Here is an 18,735-nt window from a genome sequence, read left to right on the forward strand (position 1 = left end):
CCAATAAAGCACTGCAAAGAAATAATAAACTTATTGTCAACACGTATGCTTGTATTGAAGTTTTAAAATTGCAGTTATGGAAAACACAACTGGAATTAAGAAATTTCATATATTTACACGACACACACAATTTACACATGACAGTAAATACATTTCTTATTCTATTTGACATAGCAATAGCAACACTATAAAAGGCTAATGATCACTGCTACTTCTACTTTTAACTATCTATGCTGGCAATTACGGATTACGATGGTGAGCCCTGAAGTAATGCTATGTCAACCAAATAACCCTGAGGATGCTTTCCTACAAAGCAAAGTGCTAAATAAAAGGCATCATTTTAACTTTCACAAAACAGATACTGTAACATAACAAGGACTTGTAACCTCTACAAATCATATATAATCTTTTCTTTTTTACTGCTTTATGTAGACTGTGAGTAGCAACAGTAGAAATGAAAATAGTTCATAGAAAAATGTTGTTTAAAAAAATGTCTTTAAAAAGTGAATAAATAAATCGTTTTCTTTTAAATTTAGTAGCATAAAATTATTCTTAAACCAGAAAAATAATGTTTGTGATGTAGCACCCACTACATTGAAGTTAGCAACAGTAAATATTATGGCAAATACAGAGAAAACAGAAAAACCAATTAAATAGCACAAATTCTTCAGAAACTATGAAGGTCAGTATAAAAATTCCACCTTTTTGAATAGATAAGCCAGAAATTTGGTTTTATCAGATAGAAGCACAGTTTAAAATTAATGGTGTAAGTAATGAAGATACCAAATTACATTGTCTCACAAATGGAACCTAAATATGTAGATACTATTTGGAATATAATAACTGATAAGAAATATTCATTGGCAAAAGAGCGTTTATTAAATATATTTAAAGGAAGTGAAAATATACAAATCAAACCCCTTTTCACTGTCATTGAACCCAGCGACATGAAACCCAGCCGTCTATTACAAAAATTGAAACCCTTAGCAACTAGTGATATTTCTGATATAGTATTAAAAACATTATGGATGGACTAATTGCCGCACAGTATCAAAGATTCGTGGTTAGTGATGAAGGTACTGATAAATTGGCGATTATGGCTCATACGATTTTTTGACATGCATTCACAAGCTGACTTATATGAGGCTCATTCAACTAAAGTTAAGAATTCGAGTGCATCTCCAAACACTTCACAATTACTGGAAAAAATATCTTCATTGGAAAAGCAGATTGAAGAACTCATCTCCATCACCAATCAAATGAAAGACATCATACAAAAAGAAAAAAGAGATCATCATCTAGCGGCAAAAGTAGAAGTCAGAAGTGTTATAATCTGGATGGCAAGCTGTGTTATTACCACTTCACTTTCAGATCCAGATGCTTTCCGGAAAAATGTAAGCCGCCATGTAACTGGAAAAATCTGGAAAACTTGCCTGCGCTGCAGAATCAGAATTAGTGGCCGGTTCTGCTGCTGAAGATTTAAAGAACTGCCATGAATGATTTAAAGAACTGTCAATAATAGACTTTCTGTATTTGACAAAAAAACTGGGGTAAAATTTTTGGTTGACAGCAGTGCAGATGTAAGCCTAATTCCAGCCACGTGTAACGACAAGGTAATTAGTGACTTTAAACTTTATTTATAAACAAGTGGTAAGTAGTGACTTTAAACTTTATGCAGCAAATGGTATTGAAATTCTGTGTTTTGGACACAAAATTTTAACTCTTGATTTGGAACTTCACCATAATTTTCAATGACCATTTATCATAGCCAAAGTCAGTAAAGGCATTTTGAGTGCAGATTTCCTTAAGTGATTTAATTTATTGACTGATATTAAAAACAAAAAGGTTAATTGATGGTGTAAGTAAACTCAGATTTATCAGCAAAATTGCATCATTGGCCGATGAATCAAATATATGGACCTTAAACTAATAAATTTTCTAATATTTTGGCACAATTTCTGGAAATCACAAAACCTGATTTCCTAATTTTTACAACAAAACATAATGCTGAACATAACATACCTACTAATGGCAAACCAATTTTTTTTTTTTTTTTCAAAAGCGAGACAATTAGATCCTAAAAGATCAGAAAGAGCCAAACAAGAATTTAACTTTAGGGTTGAAAAAAATATTTAAGACCATCAAAATCACCATGGGCAAGCCCACTTCATTTAGTCTAGAAAAAAGACGGCCCTCTGAGACTGTGCGGAGATTATTGGTGCTTAAATGGTGTCACAATACCAGATCGCTACCCTTTACCCACATTTGAAAACTTCCACCACATTTTAAAAAGCAAAACAATATTTTCTAAACTTGATTTACTTAAAGCCTATTACCTGATCCCAAAAGCAGAACAAAATAAACAAAAAACAGCTACAATAACTTCATTTGGACTTTTAGAATTTAACATAGTGGGTTTGGGCTTAAGAAATGCTCCCTCCACTTTTCAAAGATTCATTAACGAAGTTTTCATGGAAGTAGATTTTATTTTTACATATTTAGACGACATTCTAATAACATTGGAAACTGAGGAACAACATAAGAAACATCTTAAGAAAGTATTTAATAGAATTCAACAGTATGGCCTATGCATCAATCTATCGTAATCAGTGATGGGAGTGAACAAATTATAATTTTTGGGATATCTGATAACACCAAATGGCTCAAAACCTCTTCCAGAGGAAGTACAAGCCATAACAAGTTATAAACTTCCTGAAACTATTCACGAACATTGTAAATTTTTAAGAATGATTGACTTTTATAAAAGATACAGGGTTTGTAGCCACATTTTAGTTAAAAAAATAAGCACCTATAAGCACTTTTCCTGCACATTTTAAGAAAAAAAAAAAAAAAAAAGCACCTGTTTAATTACATTATACACAACTGCATAACCTTAAAAGAAAAATTAGACTTGCAATTTAACATATGAGCAATGCAATATTTATTAAGAGAATGAGCATTACCTCAACCATGGAAAACAATTAACATTTTTTTTTTTTTTTTTTTTAAATTTTAAATGACAGTTCAATTTACAGAATTAGTTTACAATGAGAGAGAAAAAAACTATGCAGAACTAAACTATATTACAAGATTTAATGATGAAATTTCAGTTCAAAATATAGAAAATAAATAATAATAAGCTATATTAGTTGTATTCGCTTGGCATCTAATAATAAATACAATTTATTTTTCCGCTCGTATTAATATTTAAATAATTTAATCAAAATTCTAAACATTTTCTAAATTTTCATTGCATAACAGTTTTCCCTTAACCTTTAACTGCTGTGAGCGGTCTCTCAGACCGTGCGACATTTTCCATTAAATGCTTCCACCCCTTAGAATAATTAATGGCTATTGCCATTCTTAGTACCTTCCTAAACCAGTTGTCCAAAGTCACATACCAAGTTGCATTTGGCTAGCTCTATTTCTTCTCTTATTTTTTGAAATTTGCCCTCTTCAGCGGTCTGTGGGACCGATCACAGCAGATACGATTCAAATTTCAGCCAATAAAGTTCACTTTTTGTTGTTGTTACATATTTTGCTTTTTTTAAATATTCTTGAAAAAAATGCATGCAGGAAACATTCTATATATATTACCAAAGACCAAATTGAATAAATAGTTCGAAATTGGTCTAATTTAGAGTTCTCTGATGAAAGTTCCCATGATGAAGGTATTGAGAGTGACCATGACACAAATTCAGAAATATCTGCCGATGAAAATGAAAATCCATGTTCTCCTTCCACTAGAGATGTTTTTATTGGAAAAAATGAATTCAAATGGTCTATTCAAAAGCCCAACAAGGGTGTTTGAACTCGTAGCCACAATATCATTCTTCGTTCAATCTATTCAACTGCACATCGAACCCGACATTGGCTTATGACAATATTCTTCAGAAACTTGGATATCTGTGCAATAAATGCATTCGTAGTATTTCAATCTTATCCCATTGGCACCGAAAATGAAACGAAAAGATTTCATTAGCAATTCAGTTGGTGGAATCTCATGTAAAAAGGAGGATAACTTCAGAATTTTTACCTTAAGAACTCAAACTTACAATAAGAAGAGTTTTCGGAATAAATGATGATGAAGGAAACACTGCGATTGAAGACGATAAATTAGATAAAAAAAGAACGTGCTATATTTATCCACCGAGCAAAAATAGGAAAACAGCTTACAAATGTATAGCATCCAAAGAACCAGTGTGTCTCTACAATGCAGTAGAAAAATATGTATAAAATGCAGCTCGAATTGCAATTTTTAAAATAAGAATTAATTTTCTATATTCTTATTAAAGTATTCTTATCGCAAATTTTAAAGTAAAATAAAAAAGTTGAATTTTAAAATTCACTTCTTCTATCCAGATATGTAAGCGAAGGAATTATTATCATAGTATATATTTTATTTTAATGAACTGATTTAAGTATAAAAATTGCTTTATATTTTCATGAAAAAGTTAAATATATGAAATTAAATAACATTTATTCAAATTAGAAAAATAAAACAATATCTTATATTGTTTTTAGCAAAAGCGGTCTGAGAGACCGCTCACAGTAGTTATGCAACAATTTAAGTCACAGTAGTTAAAGGTTAACATATATTCCAAGCAAAGTAATTTAAGTAAAAAAGATGAACATTTCTGAAATCAGGAGACGGGAAATTGCTTCATGCAGTCATGCTTTAACAGTAAAAGCTTAACTAACCCGAATACTTGAAAATTGGCGAATATTCCGTATAGTCGAGCGTAACTGGGAAAAGAGGAGGGGGATTGTAGCCGTTCTTTAGATTTCTCGGCTAAATACATGATTTTGACATTTCGATATGTGCATCATATAAAAATACACCAACGGAACTGAAAAATATTCTGCTTAGAAAGCACAGTAAAACTCTTTTAAGTGTTCATAAATAAATCTCAGACTGAACATCAAAATTAATTATCTCTGCAAAATACCGCAAACGTTATTGCGCAATACGTGCGGTGTAATTCTTCCATACGTGATATTAGCAATCGGAATCAGAATCAACAGCTGCCGGTATTCGGAGAATAAAGAACTAAATACAGGAAAAGAAAGAGACTTACTAATCTGGGGTGTTTTTGATTCTAATTTTGAACAGACTGCGTTAAATTTCTGGAATAGAATCATTCTTCGCTTGGGTTAGGTAGACCGCAAAACTTTTAGTCCTATTCAATCCAGACTGGACAATGACAAAAAAAGAAGTCCGCTGCTTCAATATTAGAGATTTTGAGGAGAAAGGGAAGAACCTCCCAGCCTCCGTACTCTATAACGTATAGGGAAAAAAAAAAATTTTTTTTTTGACTATTCGATTACTTTTATTTTATTTAAGCCATTCCGAATATTATTCCTTAGAAAGCTAATCTGTGTAAAAGTACACCCATTTTTTGGAAGTTTATCTACACTTCAGCAGCTACTGCAACTATATTATTATAAATATTCATACATATGCTCATAATATAAGCATAACGATCATAATAAACACAAATATGAACTGAGCAAGCGGAACGAGAATGCAAATTATTAAGATCTTGATAGAAATTCAAACGTGTGTAGTATTTGGGTGGGAGAAGAATACCGAATGTACCGGACTTTTCTACGGTTTTCGCAATTCTTTGACCAATAGAACGACGTGCACCTGTCTGTACTCTGGCACACATCATAGGTTACGTTAATGCAGAGAAAGGGGGAAAAGTTATTTCCAGAAGTATGATTCACCATTTGACGTTCCATATAAGGAAGAAAAGTTGTTTATTTAGTTTCGGCTTTGGTATTGGGGAAAAATGCGCGTTCATTAAATAAAGCACTAAAAGCAAAAAATAAGCACTAAAAACAAAAAAATAAGGGCTTTAAAGAAAAAGTAAGCACCTATAAGAGCATTTATATTTTATTTTCAAATATAAGGACTTATAAGCACTTGTAAGGACCGCTACGAACCCTGTACTTAAAAGATGCAGCTAATACCCAAGCTCCCCTAAATGAATACTTGAAAGATTCAACAGAAAAAGATCGAAGGAAAATTCCATGGACAGAAGAAGCAAAGAAGCCTTTTGAAAAATGCAGAGACTTAGCCAATGCTGCTATTTTAACTTTCCCTAATCCAGATCTCTACCATTAGCTTTATGTATATTAATTATGCAATTGGATCTGTCGTACAGCAATATGAAAACAGAGATTGGAGACCAATAGCATTTTACTCCAAAAAACTAAATGACACCCAGAAACACACATAGCACATACGACCAGAACATTTTAAGTATCTTATCTTTCCATCAAACAATTTAAGCATATGCTAGAAGGACTTGAATTTATGATTTTCACAGATCATAAGCCAATTATATTCACATTTAAAGAAAAAATGACAAAGCATCACCTAGACAATTAAGACATCTCTAGTATATTTCCCAGTTTTCAACAAATATAAAATACATAACTGGGAAAGATAATATTGTTGCAGACTCGATGTCTAGAACTGAATCAGTTTCGGACATCGATTATGATAAAATTGCAGATGAACAAATCAATAATGAAGAATTAAAAGATTACTAAATAGTAGCAAAAATTTAAATTTTAAACAATATCCAATACCCTCGGGGAAAATAATCTGGTGTGATACTTCAACTTCAACTATTCGACTGTTCATACAACAATCATTTTGAAAAAATGTTTTCCACACAATACACGACTTGAACCATCCTGGCATCAAATCATCAGTGAAACAAGTAGCATCAAGATTCATTTTGAAGAATGTTAAAAATGATGTTAGAGAATAGACTAAAACTTGCATTAATTGCCAGAAAAGTAAAATTATTCGCCACACATTTTCCAAATTCAGCTCATTTTAAGAACCTGATGAAAGATTTAGAATAATTCATATCAATATAATTGGACCATACCCACCACCAAGTGGAAATAACTACAGTACAAAGTCCGTAATCCAGACTCGTCGGGACTTTGGCGATTCCGGATTAGGGGTTTTTTCCGGATTATACATCATCAATTTAAATCTGGTAAGGTGGCATGCAGAAATTATACAATTAAAAATATGAAATCGTAATTTATGAAATAAAGAACAATTATGATCTAAAGGGTATCAAAATTTACAAAAAAAAGCTTAATATTTATTTGTTTATTTTATTATACATTTCTTTCAATGCAAGTTGTTTAAGATGCTTGCACAAAATATTCAAAAAGTTCCTCTTTCTTGTGTCATATATGGTGGACTTTCCAATGCCATACTTCTCGTGTAATTTTGAGACGGATAGGCCTATATGAATTTTTTGTAGCAATTCCACTTTGTTTAATGGACATTGAAACATGCTTTCGCTTTGAAGATACTTTGGCAGCTCAAGAATTGGAAACACTTTTTGACATAATCGAAAGTTCAAGCTTAATTTTTATAAAATTGTTCTAACAATCTGCAAAAAATAATAAGCCAGATCCAATTAGAAGATTAAGGAACAGCGCAATCTGCAATATTAACTGAAATGCCTTAAAAAATTTTAGCCTAGCTTATACCGTCCATTATACATTAAACGCGCATGCGCATAAAGTTTGTAGCTTTGAGGTCCGGATTACAGACTTTGTACTGTATTGCTTAACATGCATTGATCATTTTACTTGCTGGATGGAAGTTATACCGATAGAAAATAATACTGCAGAAACAATAACAAAAGCATTTTATTCAAATCAGATTTATCGCTTTGATGTTTTTTCAATGTGATCACAGATAGAGGAAATCAGATCAGAACTTTTCAGAAGTTTACAGGGTTCATAGCCACATTTTAGTTAAAAAAATAAGCACCTATAAGCACTTTTCAAGCACATTTTATGAAAAAAAAAATAAGCACCTGTAAAATTACATTATACACAACTGCATAACCTTAAAAATTAGACTCGTAATTTAAAATATGAGAAATGCAGTATTTATTAAGAGAGAATAAGCATTACCTCAACCATGGAAAATAATTACTTTTTTTTAAATTTTAAACAACAGTTCAATTTACAGAACTAGTTTACAATGAGAGGGAAAAAAACTATGCAGAACTAAACTATATTACAAGATTTAATGATGAAATTTCAGTTCAAAATAGAGGAAATAACTAACAATAAGACATATTTATTCTATTCGCTTGGAAATTAATAATAAATACAATTTATTTTTCCACTCATATTGATATTTAACTAATTTAAATCTAAATTCTGAACATTTTCTAAATTTTCATTGTATATCAGTTTTTCCTTAACAGATATTGCAAGCAAAGTAATTTAAGTAAAAAAGAGGAACATTTCTGAAATCGGAAGACAGAAATCTGCTTCATGCAGTCATCCTTTAACAGTAAAAGCTTAACTAACCTGCATACTTGGAAATTGCTGAATATTCGGACAATCGAGCGTAACTTGAAAAAGAGGAGCGGAGGGGGGATAGACTGTAGCTGCTCTTTAAATTTTTCCGCTAAATAAATGCTTTTGACATTTCGATATCTGCATCATATAAAAATAAACCAATGGAACTGAAAAATATTCTGCTTAGCAAGCGCAGTAAAACTTTTTTAAGTGTTCATAAACAAATCTCGGACAGAACATCAAAATTAATTATTTCTGCAAAATATTACAAAAGTTATTGCGCAATACGTACCCCGTAATTCTTCCCTACTTGATATTACGCAATCGGAATCACTGCTGCAGGTATTGGGAGTGTATGTGTGTGTGTGATTATGGCAAAGCCTCGAGGGCTATCTGCCTAAGGGGAGGGATGCCTTCGTGGAGGACTTTCTAAAGGAAACTGGCTCGTATACACGTTACACATGGGGAAAACCACGGAAACGCCCATGCAGCCAGCCCCTTCACGGGATTCGAACCTCGGAAAGAACTACCAGTGTTCAGCGACTTTACTGCTCGGCCGCTGGTGGGCGCCAGTATTGGGAGAATAAAGAACTAAATAACTGGGGTGTTTTTCATTCTAATTTTCAACAGACAGCGTTAAATTTCCAGAACAGAATCATTCTTTGCTTGGGTTGGTAGACCGCAGAACTTTGTCCTATTCAATCCAGATTGGAAAGTGACAAAAAAAAAAAAGGTCCGTTGTTTGTTTTGCAGTGAACCGTAACAGTTTCAATATTTGAGATTTTGCGGAAAAAGGGGAGAACCTCCCAATCTTCATACTGTAACAGTTTCAATATTCGAGATTTTGCGTAGAAAGGGGAGAACCTCCCAATCTTCATACCGTATAAAGTATTGGCCATAAAAATGAAATTATTTTGACTATTCGATTACTTTCCCTTTATTTAAGCCATTCCGAATATTATTCCTTAGAAAGTTAATCTGTGTTTAAATACAACCATTTTTGGAAGTTTACTATACTTCAGCAGTTACTGCAACTATGTTATTATAAACATTCATACATACACTCATAATATAAGCATAACGATCATAATAAACACAAATATGAACTGAGCAAGCGGAACGAGAATGCAAATTATTAAGATCTTGATAGAAATTCAAACGTGTGTAGTATTTGGGTGGGAGGAAAAGAATGTCGAATGTACCAGAATTTTCAACTGCTTTCGCAATTCTTTGACCAATAGAACGACAGACACCTGTCTGTACTCTTCCTGCACACCAAAGGTTATGTTAATGCAGAGAAAGGGGGAAAAGATATTTCCAGGAGTATGATTCACCATCTGACACTCCATATTAGGAAGAAAAGTTGTTTATTTTGTTTCGGCTTTGGTACGGGGAAAATAGCGCATTCATTAAAAAAAAGCACTAAACGCAAAAAATAAGCACTAAAAACAAAAAAAATAAGGACTTTAAAGAAAAAGTAAGCACCTATAAGGGCCTTTGGTTGATCTTTGGATTATGGTAACTTGGCGATTTTTTGGCGAAAATTTGGCGACCAACTCTGCTACAGCAACCCTCTATTTTTTTTTCGCCGCCATTTTGTCTTCACGAAGTAAAGACATGTTTCTTTTCATTTACTCAACACTTTTTCCAACAATCTACTAGCCGAATTACACTTATGCTAGAAATTTTATGTAACAAAACTGCTTAATCATGACAAATATTAACTGCAAAATTGGGAAAAAGTGCACAATCGCAAACTCCTTGGGCGTTTTTCAGAATAACACATACACATAAACCATTTACACGTCGACTTATTTTTACTTAAAAAAACATCCCAGAATTGCACAAAAATGGCATTGCACACACTCTTAACTTTATCCATCTACGCTGCTATTTTCTCATAAATTACAAGAATTTGCACGAAAATGCAGGAAAATTTTCTGAATCTTTAAACTCGGTAAAAAGCACATATATGAAATTACCTGATCACGAAAAAGTATATACCCTTTCCAAGGATGAAAATTTCCACATATAAAATAAATAAAATATCCAAAAACTTTTACCTCTAAATTATCTATTATATTATAAACGTCACCAACGAATTTTTACCGCAAACATTAAAAATAGTTACAAATACTTAGTGTCAAATATTTAAATTATTTCCATACACGTTTACTTCAACTGAAACATATACCAAATTGCTACAAACATAAAATTCACAAAATAACTATCATTTAATTAAAATATCACTAAACCATGTACACGTCGACTTATTTTTACTTAAAAAAAATCCCAGAATTGCACAAAAATGGCATTGCACACACTCTTCACTATATCCATGTACACTGCTATTTGGCATAAATTAGAAAAAATTCACGAAAATGCATGAAAATTTTGTGAATCTTTAAATTCGGTAAAAAGAACATATATGAAATTACCTGATCGTGAAAAAGTATATACGTTTTCCAAGGATGAACATTTCCACGTATAAAATAAATAAAATATCCAAAAACTTTTACCTCTAAATTATATATTATATTATAAACGTCACCAACGAATTTCTACCGCAAACATTAAAAATGGTTACAAATACTTAGTGTCAAATATTTAAATTACTTCCATGCACGTTTACTTCAACTGAAACGTATACCAAATTGCTACAAACATAAAATTCACAAAATAACTATCATTTAATTAAAATATAACTAAACCTTGCACACGTCGACTTACTTTTACTTAGTTCCAATCGGCTGCAGTACTACTGCTAATTTCTAAATCCTAAATCCAGTAGTCAACTGGCAGTCTATTCACCCAGTAATAAGAAATTAATAAAATTTCACCCATACTCAAACTACTTTCAGCAAACCACGTACCCTTCCTTACACTCCGTTTCACAAAATGTCCATTTTCCCCAGATTTCTTGCACCGCCATTCAAACTTATCTGTAATATCCTTCCTTTCACACAATCTCAACTTATTTATTATTATCAGATAAACGCATTAAAAATTTAGAATTCACTTTACATAGCGCCATGCAATCCGAAAATTAATCAACACTATTTCACACAACACACAATGAAGCTTAATACAAAATAATATATTACTACGGATATTTTTCCAAATTTACCCCCTTTTCCGATTAAAGAACTGTAATTCGTCCATTAATGTCACATGACATATCTCATGATCTCTCATTTCCCTCACACAAAATAATGCGTAATCGGAACTGAGTACTTCTCACATTATTACCAAAGTCCTAGGTAGTAACCTTTATCGCCTCCAAAATGTCGCCATACTACCTGTTACCATATTCCAAAGATCAGACGAGCCTTTATATTTTATTTTCAAATATAAGGACTTAAAAGCACTTATAAGGACCGCTACGAACCCTGTAATATAATTCAGGCTGAATTGTCTCAGTGCACGACAGAAGCGAGATAAAATTTAACGGAACAACTTTTCATTAGTCCCCAAGCTCATGATGCATGGCCAAATATGTATAGTGAAGGATAGCTAAATTTGATTATGGTAGCCGCTAATTTAAAGGTTTTTGGATATCGCAAAACAAAGGTTAAATTTTCCAATTAACGGATTTTGTAAAGAAATGTGGAGAAGCAGTAATAAATGAAGATGATATAAAAGAAGTTTTTATTGTGATAACAATCATCAATCAATTAATGAATGGTGAAATCTGTAGTATAGTTCTAGATACAGAAAATACCGCTACCAATAGTGAAGAAAGTGACAGATAAGTAAACAGGAAAATTTCGAATGACAACTTAGTCGGAATTCTCCAAGCAGCACTTACAGGACTTTAACAACATAACTAAACAAGAGGAGATTATGTCTGTCTGCACAATTAAAGAGCAAGCATTAGCACAAAGAAACGAAGCAACTTATAGACCTTACATTGAAAGAAATATTTAATAAGGTAAACATATAAATATTAAGCCTTCCCTTTAAAAAAAAAAAAAAAAAAAAAAAAATTGATACCCTTTAGATCATAAATACTTTATTTCATTAATCATGATTTCATATTTTCTACATGCCATCTTAGTGGATTTAAGCTGATGATCTAATATCTGGAAAAATCCCAAATCCGGAATAGCCGAAGTCCCAACAAGTCCGGATTTCGGACTTTGTACTGTATAATCTTTTCTTTTGTACAACTTTATGTAGACTGTGAGTGGCAACAGTAGAAACGAAAATAGTTCATAGAATGATGTTATTTAAAAAGTGAATAATAAATTGTTTTCTTTTAAATGTAGTAGCATGAAGTTATTCTTAAACCAGAAAAATAATGTTTATGATGTAGCAATTGCTACAGACTAAATAAGGTCTTCATTTTACTTTTCATAGTTCAAATAACTGCAGAGATAAACAAGAATATACGTTTTTTTCAGTCAAGAGTTCCTAGCTCTAAAGAAACCCTTTATCTTTCACTGAGATCTTAACATCATCTAATAGATTTTAGGTCATCTATTATCATCTGACTCTTATTGAATAACTTCTAGTTTTTTACAATAAATTTGGTCTTCAGATTCACCAGTTAAAGTAAAACTAAGTTTATCAGTTAACTCATTTTTTTACACCAAAATACCAGTTATAAAAGACATTTCATAAAATTAAGATAAATTTTAACACGCAATTTACTTCACTGCTTTCATCTATTCAGAGTACAAATACACAATTTCCAGTAAATGTAACTTTTTTTGCTAAGCACCAGTATCATTCTTTCTAGGTTAAATGTATATTAGCTTCATGTATCATGAAATGTTAAATAAAAGCTATTGTCTAATTTCATAGCCTGAAAATATACAATAATTCTACTGAATAAAATCAAATACCATTAGTTATTGTTTATCAATGTCTGAAACCTTTTCAGACCCCTTCTTAAAGAAGTAACTTGGTAATTTCCCAGTTTGTACAAAGCATTATTATGAATCATTACATATTTAGTTTTTTAGACTGTGGAAGGAATGTGAATAGCATAATATCAAATCAATGTTAATTAAGAACATCTGCATTATAAACTTTACAATGAGGTACTAATACTGTCCCATAGCTGGGTAGTTTCACAAAAGAATACCAGAAAGAGCACAAGAAAGGATATATTTCAACTAATATTCAAGAAAACGAGATAAGCGAGACACTGCTCCTAAGAATTATTTTTTACAATCTGAGTAAAATTTCATACTTAATCTCTCCATTGTTAATGGAGAACGATACTTTTCCAGGTTGTCGGCGCAAGTGATAAAGTCGTGAAAAATGGTACAATCGATGCCAAAAGAAATATCCCCGCTGGTATCTTTTACACCTCATTTTCAAAACAAGTTGAGCGATTTCTTATTAGATTGTTTCTTTCAATACTAGCATAAAATTACATACAATTTTTACCATACAGTTCAATTTTATGTCCTAAGGCCCTTCGCGGTAATTAAGTCAATTAGGGTGAAATCACACCGCTCACCCCAAGACGAAAATATAGAAAAGGCAAAGTCAAGTTTTAAATTTATCAATTCTTATGAGAATGCACTAGCGAAGTAAAGCACTGCGGTTTTACATAACTTCTGAGTAAGCTATTTGTACGAATTGAAATAATTTGTGCACTTAAACTTGTATTCCAAATTAAGATATAACTTGAAATTAATGTAGATAATTACTGAGACAGTAAGATTTTTGTAACGTAGTTACGTGAGATAAGATCACTAAGGGTTACGTGATATGAAACGGCGAATCAGGATGTTGTACCATGAAAGCATAGTAAATTCTTAAATTAATGTCTTTTTACAAATTTACTGTCTTTATTTATAGTCTTTTTGCAAAATTATAAACGATATTAAAATGCTTATGCCTTCAAAATAAAAATTTCTTAACATTTGTTAATATTTTTTATGTGTACACTGGGTGTTGTCGCCAATAAAGTCTGCTTGGCGAGATTTGCGCCGGCGAAAAGGAAAAGTACCCGGAGAACTTTTTTAATGGAAAAATCTTGCTGAGAAAATATAGTTCTTACTTATTTCACGATACCATAACTTAACAAAATTTTAAAAAGGGACAAAAAAATCAAAAATTTTAATATAAAATATTTAAAAATTAAAATAATACCGATGTAAAAAAATCCTGCCTCAGCTAAATCTTCCTTTGAAACAGGGACATTTGAAGGCCATGAAACAAATGATCGCAAACGAGCAGATAGTGAAGCTTGTTGAGGATGCGTTGGACCTTTATGCAAATGGACTCCTAATTTCTGGAGATTTATGTGCTGCTGACTTTCATCTAAAAGTCGACACTTCACTGACTCAGAGGTATTGTTTCTTTTCATGTTTCCACAGACATCTTCAGAACTATTATGAAAGCATGACTGCATTCCAGATTTAAAATTAGATAAATACCCACATCCTGGAAAATGCTTCAAATGTTCATCTAATGGATCATCACCAACTTCCCAGTTACTTACAATGCCTTTACAATATGGACACTGCACTCTGTCTTCACAGCCCAGATAGAAGAAACCGGCATGAGCAACTTGTCTCATATCAATATAAGTTAATGGCCACTTTCCAATAAAGGTTTTCAGACGTTCTGACAAGGATTTCATCTTTTCATAATCAAAATCATTCTTACTTTGGGATAACTGTATTACACTTTTTGTAATTAGTTCTGTTTTTAAAGTATCATTTTTAATCTTACTTGAAGAATGACCAATTGGTACATTGTTAGACAGTTTATTAATAAAATCACAATGTGGATACAATTCAGCATGTTTCCTTAACACAACATCACCATAATTCCAGTCCTTAACATGACCCTGACAACTGAAACAAACCACCTCATCATCATTTCCAGTATAATAAAATCCAGCTTTAGCCAAACGAGCAGGATCTACAGGAAAATGAACAGGCCATGAAGAAAAGGTCTTGATACGCTCACTTTCAAAATGTAAATTATTGTTTGGTGTAGACTCTTGCTTCTGCAACATTACTTCAGAGCAAAGATGCTCAGTTTTGAAACCGCTTACCTTATTGTCATCATCCATGATATTCTTCACTGTAAAAAAAGAAAAAAAACTGAATGAAATAAAATGGAATATTTATGTATACACTAACACATACATACATACATACATACATACAGGGTCAATAGGAAATTCCATTTATCTTTAAGTAACTAGTGAACAAAGCGAGGTACAACTATGAATGTAATTATTTCATAATTTAGCTCAGGAATCCCAAAAATGGTCAATATCAAAGGTTTATGCCAGATGGGTAACTACAATGCTGATGCCAGAAATGAAGAAATGCTAAATTATTCAACATATTTCTTTAACACAAGAGATGCTCTTCATGATAAATACTTACAAAAATTTTTATCATTGCTAGTGACAGGATATGAAACATGGCTTCACCATTGTCACCTAGGAAACAAAAATGGTATGGAAATACAGCAGATCTTCCCATCCCTACAAGTTCAGAAACCAGCAGGTATATTTCAAGCATTGTATTTTAAGATGATGAAGAACCACTGCTTATTATTCCATGGCAAACTCTGCAGATAATGCTTACTTTTACAAGACGATACTCCAGTACAAAAGGTTTAGATTTCCCAAACTGCTGATCAGCAACCTTCATGCAAGTTTCTTTCCCATCCACCATATTGGCCCCAAGCAACTTCTTTTTTGTTTCAGAATTGAAGCCGAATTTGCATGGTTTACAGCAACAAAGATAGTTTGAAGGATGCCATTCAGGATTTTCTTCTGATGGAATATGATACTTATCAGATCATTATCATAAGTGCACTGAAGAAAAGAAAACATGCAGAAAACCTAAAAAAATCAATTTTAGACATTTCCACAGCACGAGTGCATTAGACACAAAACTTAAAGAATGTCCCAAAACTTCTTGGAGAACAAACTGGACAGCATAAGAACGAAGGATTCAGTTTTTGAAGAATGAAGTTTTAGAAAAGGATTTCAAAATATGAGAACAAATCAAAAGTTCCTACATGAAGAGGAGACATGTATAAGTAACTATGAGACATAATGAAATTTCTCCTTACAGTGTATTGTGGTGATAGCGATAAGGAGCAGACCTTGCACCCCTGCATGTCTGCTGATAAATATGGCAACTCTAAGAAGTTTTGTAGAAGCGCAGAGGGAGAACAGAGACTGGCTGTCGAGGGATGGAATGCATATCTGGTCCTGAAATAAAAGATTAAATTTTGTTGTGCATTTTGTCTGAATAAAGTTCGTTTATGCAACGAGAATATTTAATATGATGTGGACAACTAAAATCGGGTTGACATGATTTCTACAGTAAATAAATCAATCACTACTTATGTATAAGTGCAACAGCCTTAGTAGAAGTCATCAAACTCTGATAACCAGTTTTTTAAGATAAAATAACACACCAAACAAGTACTAATTTAGAATTCAAACAACAAAAATCAGCAATGTATTTGCAAATTTTCACAGGACTAGTTTTGATTGTTTTACCGAACCATCACCCTCAGTTGCCAAAGCACAAATGGGATGGTTGTTTGAATTCTAAATTCACCAGTTCTTTAATTTTTAACAAGTAATGTCACCAGTTCGGCATGCACTTTTAATTTCTTTTTTACAAGTTCCAACTTTATAGACAGATTGTGATTTCTCCCCTAAATATTATATGCATTTGTGAGATTTGCTTGACACTCACAAGTGTCAGGCAAATCTCACAAATACAAGTGAAGGATCTGCAATAAAATTTCTGCAAGAATAAAATATTTCCTCTCAAAACTGCTAAAGGGAACAACAGTTTAGAATCTATTCTTACAAAGAACACAAAATTTCTAATACAATAAAAATAAACCAAAATATGCTAGTAATATTTACTGATAAATTTGGTTTAATCCTAGTATCCGGTGCACATGGGATTTGGCTACTTGTGGCGACTTTTATGATGAGCAGTAAAAACGGGACATATACGATGATTAGTAAACGGGTGATTCAAAGAATATATATAGTTATGCATAGTATAGTGATAGTATATAGTGTTGTATATACATAGACGTTCTTTGGGTAATTTTTTAGTGTTGGCGATAATTTTCAAAATCGCTCCAAGGCTGCACCGTATACTAGGATTTTACCATAAATTTTCATGATAAATACCTATTTAAGATATATAAGGAATATTTTTGTTCAATTATATATTATCACTTTTTTCTTATATAAAAATTCATCAAACTGTGGCCATGTGATTGCCATAATATGGAAGAACCAATCATCTTTCACATATTTTAAAACTGCCATGGTTCTAGAACTAAAGTACAGCATAATTTGATGTTATCCAAGAAATACTTTAATAACTTAAATTAAGGGCAATAATTTTCACATCATTTGCTGTCAAAACTTCTCTTATTCACTTTAAAAAACTTCAAACAGCTTATTGATTCCTCAGTTCAATCTGGCCTTTCATTTAAACAATTGATATGAATTTCTGACTGACTTTCACGCGCTGTAAACACGAAATTACGCTTTAGTAATAGTGAGTTCATTTTTACCATAAATTCATTACATATAATTAATTCTCTACGCGATGAGATTAAAAAAACCATTTCAGTCATATTTCATAAGATCATACCTTAGAATGCATCTGTTTTTACTTACTTTATATGGAATTTAACATTTGTAGAATTACTTATTAAAGAAATAGATTCTGAGTACTATAACACTCCATTCATCCGGAACTTTTTATCTCTTGCTTCGCTTTCAGTTTCTGAATGTGAGTAATCCATTTAAAAAAAGAATTACAGTTTAAAAAATTATGATATGCTTGCTCTAAATGTGAATTTTTGATTGAAATCAATGACTTAACATTAAAAATATACTTCAACTATTAAAATTCCGTATACACAACTGTTCAACTGTTATGAAATACCATAATAATTAAGCACGTGCTATTGGCTGATGAGTAGCAAAAGATTTCTCCAATCCAACAGCCTTTGGTGAGTCATAGTCAAAATCTGATATTTTCACCAATGCCAACTTGATCAATACACACAGATCGTATTTTAGTCTCGAGTGTCAAGATGAAGGAACATCTCTTTACTCAGCTTCTGGCAAGGAGGTTAGAATAGATGGAGTAAGCATGACGTCACAAAATTGAAGCCGAGGAAGGATCGACAGCGTGACGTCACGACTGATGAGCCAGCATGGCTGCCGTGTAGCGTACGGATAAGGCGAAAGCTTTGTTTATAATTGTATTAAAACTGCTCAGCCAGATAAAATTGGTGAATGTAGTGAAGGATGTCAATCATTCCCGCTGCTACGCAGCTAATTTCATAAGTAAATGCCATAAACAGGTATTTTAGTATTTCTATTATTCTGACTTTATTGCT

General features: G+C 32.1%; 1 protein-coding gene across 2 annotated transcripts in view; it reads right to left on the bottom strand.

Annotated features, from left to right (window-relative positions):
- Positions 1-18,432, bottom strand: part of LOC118188688 (putative inhibitor of apoptosis) — an 82,748-nt gene extending 64,316 nt beyond the window's left edge. Inside the window, exons 1-3 of one of the 2 annotated variants that reach the window (XM_035359185.2) lie at positions 18,005-18,432; positions 16,417-16,558; positions 14,467-15,408 (exon numbers count right to left, since the gene is read on the bottom strand). In XM_035359185.2, coding sequence (XP_035215076.1) covers positions 14,467-15,397 — 931 coding nt within the window. In that variant the 5' untranslated portion in view covers positions 15,398-15,408; positions 16,417-16,558; positions 18,005-18,432. The remainder of the gene's footprint in view (positions 1-14,466; positions 15,409-16,416; positions 16,559-18,004) is intronic. The other variant, XM_035359184.1, reaches the window with a different exon arrangement.
- Between the last annotated feature and the right edge of the window lie 303 nt (positions 18,433-18,735).

The sequence above is a fragment of the Stegodyphus dumicola genome, chromosome X1, assembly GCF_044657685.1.
Source record: "Stegodyphus dumicola isolate Sdum_Otavi_A_Nest chromosome X1, ASM4465768v1".
Classification (NCBI taxonomy): Eukaryota; Metazoa; Arthropoda; class Arachnida; order Araneae; family Eresidae; genus Stegodyphus; species Stegodyphus dumicola.